At 44.3% G+C, this 8,392-nt stretch overlaps 1 protein-coding gene across 1 annotated transcript in view; it reads left to right on the top strand.

Moving 5' to 3' along the window:
- Positions 1-319: 319 nt before the first annotated feature.
- The window catches only part of Imp (IGF-II mRNA-binding protein), a 55,896-nt gene continuing 47,823 nt past the window's right edge, over positions 320-8,392 (top strand). The window contains exons 1-2 of the mRNA XM_069124151.1: positions 320-634; positions 878-941. Coding sequence (XP_068980252.1) covers positions 478-634; positions 878-941 — 221 coding nt within the window. The 5' untranslated portion in view covers positions 320-477. The remainder of the gene's footprint in view (positions 635-877; positions 942-8,392) is intronic.

The raw sequence follows: 8,392 nt of genomic DNA, 5'->3' as shown, positions 1-8,392 counted from the left end.
TCTTGTGCACGTCGTGTTAATCACCGTAACTGACTGATTTCAAAACAAATGCGCGCGCATCCTCTTGTCGCGAACAGGATGCGCATAAGAAACAATCACAGCCTAATTGCCAATCATATAACGGATGAAATAGTTATTTTTCATGTAACCAAATATAATTTTGTATACGACGAGCGAAAAGGGTCACTTTCGGTGGTCGACAAAAGTGGTTTCGTAGATTTTTTTGGCATTACATTTAGAAAGAGAAACTGGTTAGAGAAAATTAGATGGGTCTAACTGGCAGAAGACACCTGGTGTCTAGGAAAGGAAATACTCGTGTATACATACATTTATGTATATGTATGTTGGGACCCTCGGACCGTGTCGAAAAATTCGCTAGCCCGAGACTATGATCGCGGATACGTTCACATAACCTCTTGATCCTGATTAGAATATGAGTACGGTGCGCGATAGTTTCAAATCGGTGCAGTGATTTTTATGCCGTTAGACGTTGTATATGTGCAAATCAAAACCCGGAAGCAACCGCCAAGTTCCACTTCTCAAAACCGGTGTACAGCATATTTTTCCATGAGAAAATATCCCATCGGTAGCTCTGACCAGGGTCAGAGTTCAAATGTACCATTGGTTCAAACAGGTTGTCCAAACTGACCCAATAAACCAATTCTCCTATTTCCTAGATGCTATGAGAAAATTCAAGCGTTTCATATTTATGTACCATTTGTTCCGTTATGTTGACCTTGGTTTTTGTTTTCCTTTGTAATATATAACAGGCTATATTTATTCAAACATAACTTTTCGAATAATAGTAGAAACATATTTGATATCCATAGTATTGTTTATAAATATGCTTTAAAATTGTGTTCTTTTTTTGTTTCAGGATATACCTATCTCGGATCAGTGCTTGTCGTGGAGCCATCCGTTGCTAGTGGACCGAAGAAACGGTAAGTTTTGAATTTTTTCATAACTTACTTCGCGTAAAATCGTGTCTGAATTTCGTACCACGGTATCGCATTTTGATTAGAAACCAAGCGTATCTATTGCTCCACTAGCTAAGTCGATATTCTCCACTAAAACGCCTTTACGATAAAATGCTTTGCTTTATACATTGCGTTACTTCGTATGCAAATATGCACGTATTAAATAAATTAGTCATGAATCGTTGTAATCAAAATTTATTCGGCCAACGAATGTCGTTAACCGCTGTCCTTTAAACGGTCGTAAATTTGGCGAGCGTGCAGGAAACGCCTGGTCGAATTACACTTATATTATACATTAAGTATTTCCAGAAAGTTGCTCAACTTCTCAGGTTCTGCTACCGTGCGGATAGCGCCGAACCAACTTGTCCTTACGTGCTAATAGTCCATTTGTCTTCGAAAAATTTTATGTAATCGCTTACACAAACTTCAACAGGGGTTATTAACCTTAGGCAATTTCTCGATCAAAGGAGAGATCACGCGTAATGCCGGCATAACGAGGTGCATAATTGGCCGCACGCGAGTAAATGCGCGCGAGCGCGCATACACGAGAGTTTGAACTCGTGCCGAACGTGTCCAAGCAAAAATCGTCGAGGATTATCCGCAGTGGAACTCATCCGCGTCATAGAATTTTGAATAATTGTCGGATACCATCAAAGGAATCGTACGGTTAGCTCTACAAAACAAAGATGGCCAATTACATGCTTCGCTCGAGGTTCGACCGAAGCGAACTTCCTCCAAAACTTCGTTATCTATTGTTATGCAAATTTCCGCGGTGTTCTTTTATCGCGATTGCTTCCGTCGATAGGAGCATAGGTGCCGTAATGGGATAAACGATGTTACAATTCCTAGCATCGTTAAATAGTATCGTTCTATATTTATGCATGGAAATTTGTAGAATATGAATTACATTTGCACCATTTTTTTTTGCATGCTGCCACATATATTACGCACACATGGATCGCTGGTACGTATCTATCGCCACTATTATCCGTCGATTGTATTTGTCAACGGGCGTTAATGTTAATTTCTTCGCCGAAATCCTACACCTAGTCGATCGTTACTAGCGCTACTCCTTTGACATTAAATCGTCCTTGTGTCTTTGTCCTGGCTGAATTTCTATTACGAAGGACTATGACGTTGTTCGATGACCATCTTTCGATCAAGAAATTTTTACGTCGATATCGATTTATGCTTCGTAAATGGAGGATATAAAATCCTCCATTGTGGCATTTGATCGATCATTAATTACCGTTTACTTCGATCGATATTATTGTTTTGATCGAAAACTTTCTACTCAGAGCTTCTTCCTAGTAGAAACGTTTGGGAGCCTCTGCGCATCGAGGCAGCCTCCTCCTCGACGGTGAGCAGGCGTTCGAAAAAAATGTGGCACCTGCCTTCTCCTTACGAGCCCCGAGCTGAGTCCAGGCTGCTCGCTCGTGCCACAACTGCAATCTGTTATTTCACCATCCCCCAACCTCGTTCCTTTCTCCGTTTCTCTTCTCGGTTATTCATACCACCGATTCCTGTTGCCACAAGAAACCTTATCGACGATAGGAACGTGCAAAGGTATAAACCGGGGATTTGTTGCCGGTCATAATGATACTCGACAGCAGATAAGAGCAATTAAATGCAACGTGCAATGAATGCAGGGTAAAACGAGCCGTACATGCGATCGCTTTTAATTCGGCAGTCCGATTGCATCGACGATGTCAAATATATAAAGTATCATTTTCCATCGTAACGTGGTAAATGCAATTTTTCTTCTGTATCTCGATGCTTAACATGCGACACGTGACGCGCGTTGTTTTGGACCTTGCCATAGCGAAAGGGTTAAATTAGGGCAACGAACGTAACCGTTGTACCGTAGATTGTAAATGAAATTTTTTGTTAAGATAGCTAGCAAGGAGATTAGGCGGGGAGGTCGTCGGTCGACAATAGACAGATTGACAATTCAGAGGGACGAGTATCACTTCCGAGTTGTCCTCTTTGCGTAGCTCGGAAACTCGCGTATCAGCTTCCTGCAGCGAGTGTTGCTCTTCCATTTTTAATGTTTAGGACCGACGCATGGCTAAACATTCATTTCCATATAAGCCGATATGTTTCAAATGTAAAGTACTCTCGTACGGTGGTTACAGTGATGAAGAAGAAAAGACGAGAATAGATGGAGAAAGAAAAAGGAAGATGTCCAAGAGAAACGGACTGGTACGAGCGAAAACTAGTTTAAGGTCCGAGGGTCTCACCCCTCAAGAATCCTTACAATGATTCCATGGGATCCACCGCGTTTCTGATTCTATTTCCTTTAACTGGCTCTATCGGCCTCTTTGTGTTAAGTCCGCCAATGTGTGACGTTATACTAGCTTCGCGAGTGTGAGAACCGAACGGAAAATTCGTAACGAACGGTGACAATTATATCATCGTGCGACTCTATCCATGCTATTATCAGCACGTTTATTTTCATATGCTAAATATATGCCTTGCCTTCCTTTCTTTCCCGTGTACGCATCTTCAAAAGTGCAGGCAGTTAATAGAGAGTTAAAGATTCGAAGATCTTGCCGTGATCGATGAGATACTTTAAATGTCAATAGAAATTTTTGATGGGAACGTTGGATGTTTTCAGGGTTTCGTGACGTAGCGCGGTCGGAGAATACATTCGGTTCCCGTACGATTCAGATCGCTTCGTTCTCACTTCTGTGGTTTTCACGCAGACATACATAATTCAGAGACTGCGCGCTGCGCGGTCGATGCTTCTTCCAAACTTTTCAAGTCATGCACATGCTTAATCAATTTAATGCGATGACCGCAAAGACTGCTTTAGACTCGCCGAAAGACAGCACCACTTTGCGGTGCATCCACGTAACATAGGCACGTGTATCGTACGTTGGAATTGTGGCAAACCGGCTTGTACGAAATGCAAATCGAAACGCAGTCGCGCGTAATATTTACATCGAAAACGTATCGACGTCCGATCGAAACTTTGCTTCCTCTTTTTCCTAATAAGCGCACGAAGATAATCTGTATTTATTTACCAAGCGTATAAATAACAGCGATCTACCGCCTGGATCTACGATCGAACGGACCAAATACATACCACTTGACAAGCTTCCACGTTCAGGTGTCAAGTGGATATCTCATAATACGAAGTGCACGCGAACCGCATGTTTTTCCACTTGCACACGCGGGCCTGCACTTTTCCCATTTGCATAACAACGCCGCTGCACCTCGCAGCGCGTATCAGGTCATTCAGGTCGTACGATAGGAAGGGTGCATGGGGGTAAGTTAGACCCCTGCAACCGGTGGTCACCCGGCTGACTGAATGCACTTTGTTTGCATTTCCTGCACCGAAGTGCCGCCGTTTGTCTATATCACTTGTCCCCTCGGCTTCATAAACCGCAAACAAATGTTCGCATCGTTGATGCGGGGGAAAACGAATAAAAAACTGCCACGAGAGCTGCCGAGGATGCATCTTTCCGTTCGATGCGATGCACACGTTCTCTCTCTCCTTGTTTCTCCACCGTTCCGCCTATCTTTCTCCTTGTCCTTCCTGTCTTTCTCTTTTCTTCCAGCGAATCGTTGCACTCGGCGCGTGCCAACCTCGTGCCCTTCTCCGGTGGTGTACCCCCTCCCTCGCCTTGCATTTAATTCTGCCTCTCTTCGTCCTCCACCCCTTTCGACTCCCTACTTTTCTCGGGCTACCCCACCCAACCCCGTTACTCTTCTCCCTCGCTCTCTCTCTCTCTCTCTTTCTCTCCTTTTCTCCCTCCCTCTCCCCCCGTCAACCAACAACCCACTCCACCCCACCCCCCTGAGTCGTGGTGCATCTTGCATGCACTTGTTGCGTCAATGCACAGCCGGCTGCTTCGGCACGCAGCGCAGGCGCAACTCGAATTTCTCGATGTTGTTGATACTTTTTTTATCGGAGCGAAGGGAACGGTGGTGCGTGTGCGATGCGTTTCAAACGCGATAGGATTACTACGAGAGACAGTTAGCGCGGATCAACGCGAAAGACCATCAGGATACCGAAAGTAATACGTTTATTGAATCACGGAGATGCCGGCGCGGTGCAGTTTATTCGCACGTGCGATTTCTCTTCGTTAAAGGAGATGGACGTGAATGTGGAAACGAGATATCGCGTAACATAACGTAACGTTGTAAACGCGTAACACATAGCCGCGCCTCTTGCGTTATATCTCGACAGTGTTCGTTACTTTTGCTGTTTCGCTTATTTTCCTGTCTCAATGCACCGATTGATTTTTCCATTTTTCGCGATATATTAAAGCAGCTCTTTCGTTTGTTGTTTCTCGTTTCAATCGACATTAGTAAGAGCAATAAATTCTTTTTAACTTCGAAACTTTCATACAGAGAACATTACGTATTTCTCAGAAATTGCCGACATAACGATCATTACGATATCGAGTAAATATTTTGCCTACGAGCACAATCGTTGATTCGAAGCATCCGCAAGTTTAGGATTAAAGGACGCTCGTAAAAAGTGGAACTAGCGGCGAAGGTAGTAGGCCATCCTCCGGTGAATTACGCTCGTTACAAATATAGGGTGGATTTGTAATACCCTGGCTGCACTTGTTGCATCTATGTCGAATGCACTGGTGCTCCACGCAAGCGCCGTTTGCCAAAGCTAACTTTACGAATTTTCTTCCTGCCCGATGGCATTCCATAAATTAACTTTTTTCCAGCCGTGTACCTCGTTCCTGAACTTTCAAGTTTTTACTTTGTTCAAACTTTTTCAAACACTGTGAAATACACGGTGTTACCGAGTTAGCGAAGAAATTTCTCCTTTCGAAAATCTCCTCGTACTCGTCCACTTGTCACCTGTTGAAACGCGATTTCAATATAATAAACGGTGTTTTCACGCCTGACTTTCGACTAGAATTCTCGAGTAATCCTTCGTGCAACGACTCTTAGCAAATTCTCGCGTATAAAGCCGGCCTAGATAAACACAAGGCTGGATCGTTTGTCGTTGCTATCCTTTCGCACACTTTTCCTTTTCTTCGGTCCGGCTGGCGCGATTCTTTTTTCTGCGAGAAGCAACTGCTACCAGTGGCTTCGTATGTCGGCAGAGCGAAAACAAAACGATACAACGGGACCCGCCCGGTAGGATCGCTCCTTCCGATGTTTGCTCAAAGTATCTTCCTACGAGCCTCGAGGGACGATATCCTGACGAGGAGGAGCTCGATACGCGTCTTCGTGCAGCTGCGTTCACACAAGAGGCTAACGTGGCTCCTTTAGAATTGTCTTTCGAAAATTTTATCGACCAATAGGTCGACCCTCGCGAGAGAATTTGGCTTGAATTAATTTTGTTTCTCAGAAACGATCATTTTTGCCTAGCTACCATGCTTTGCCTCGCCTTGCTACCTAACCCCAATCTTTTTCATTTCTGTTTATTCCGTGTCATTGCCTTTAATTCTGAGCTCATGAAATACCTGGATCTTTAAGATCCTGCAAACTTTGCCGTTTCGATACGACGCTTATGATAGAAATTTAAGCAACGAGATTATTTCGGTGCAAAGAATCGCGTACGTATAAGTTGGCTGTAAACAACTAACGCGAGGGAGCCTTTGAACGTAAGCCAAGAAGCTTCGATCGAAATTACCGATCAGCTGCTCCGGGCTGTCAGTCGCGGAAAGTAATTTACGCTCTTAAGTAATGCGCCGGAAACGAAAATGTAATTATCACCTAGACGATTACGTCTCTTACGAGCTGATTAATGATCCAATTGCTCGTGCAGCGTAAATTGTCAATTTACAGCCTTCGAAGTCAGTCAGTCTGTGAATAGGAAACGGTTGGTCGATTTTTCCGAATAGTAATCGATTAGCGGACGATTTGAAATGTTCGAAATAGATCGTGCCCGTACTCTGGAAAAGTATCGAAATAGCCACGGTATTTCCGAAATAACCGGCAGTTTATAGAGCGAAGTAAAACAGCTGGTTTCGGGCATAATTAATATTCCCAAAGTGGAATGGAGGAACGTATAAAAGCTGTAATGCCGCGATTAAAACAGCTTGGCTGCGAGTGTGTGTGTGAATTATGTTTTTTCAGGATATTAAATCTTGCACGGTTTTATCATGAATGTTGGCGCAGGTCGTTCCCCTTGTTAATAGCTATTAATCATTGGCGAAGGAAAGGGCACGTAAGAACATTAAGTCAAGATGACGATAGCTTTCTTTTGCAGCAAAAAGTGGAGGTGGTTTGGCTTGCTTTTTGTTTTTTCTACCCGGCCGTTTTCATCGCATGATTCCTTATCACGCGTAGATCCACAGATGAGCAGAGATCGTCACGGTAAAAAAGAAAATTACACGGGTATGCGCGTGTACAGACTTGGCACAATCCGCAGGTGTAAAGGGCCTCGCTTAATTATCTCGAAATTGAGGCACGCTGACGTGCAATAAGCGTTATGTACCCTCACCCCTCTGGTGTATGCGCCTCGTGTTCCCCGGGCTCGCTGTTTTCACTTCCCCCGTGCGTCCATGCACTTTCTCGCCGTTGTAACGTCAATGGTTCCGCTTTAAGGCGTTACAAGCAGAACGGCGGATCGTAAAATCTTGGACGGTGTTAGGGAAGACGCGATTTTTGTTGCTGAACGCAGCTGCCGGCCAAAGTCACGCTCGATGCCTTAATTTTGAATTGTTCTACCGGAACGATTTAGTTTTATGCCGTGGCCCGGATCGCGTCTTTATAAGGGGTGCAGCCAAGAACGCGGATCGATTTTCGTAATCGACTCGGATTCGTTTTGATCGAACGGCAAGGGAAATTTCCAAAATCGACTTCCCGGAATGATGGTCGTAACGAGGCGAGCGAATAGAATCGAACGAATGCTGTAAGAATATAAGCGTAGTTTAAAGAGGATCGGACGATGTACGCGTTGCGACCATGTTACGGGAACAACGAAAGCGAAACTCTCGGAAACGTTGTATCGAGAGGTTTCACTTTTGACAAATTGAAACTTTGCACAGTAGCTGGTACGATAGCGTAAAGGTGATTTTAACGGCGATGCCTGTTAATTGGCGTGACCGACGCAAAAGGATGCCGTGAAAAAGAAACCCGCAAGAATATGCACGGATCACGGAAGACGCGCTGCACCTGGCCAACCAACCGGTCAGATCGGTATCTTGGCGACGCGGTTATTATTAATTCTTTTTTGTCCTCTCACAGATAGACTGCGATTAATATGCATGTCGCGGAGGCCTCCAATTATCCGCTGTACGAAACTTTTTCTTCTTGCCGAGTGTCGCGGACGTTTCTCCTTTCTTACGTCATAGTTTCTCGTCTTTTCATCTACAAAGGACGCGTACGATGGAAAGACGAATCGAGTTGACAAAAGTTTCGCTACTCAAAGAGGTAAAAAAATCCACTCGAGAGTAAAAGCGAAATCACGATACAATTACGAAAGCGAACGCGAC

The sequence above is a fragment of the Bombus flavifrons genome, chromosome 11, assembly GCF_040668555.2.
Source record: "Bombus flavifrons isolate JBK064 chromosome 11, iyBomFlav1_principal, whole genome shotgun sequence".
Taxonomy (NCBI): Eukaryota; Metazoa; Arthropoda; class Insecta; order Hymenoptera; family Apidae; genus Bombus; species Bombus flavifrons.
This window is presented reverse-complemented; position numbering and strand designations above follow the sequence as displayed.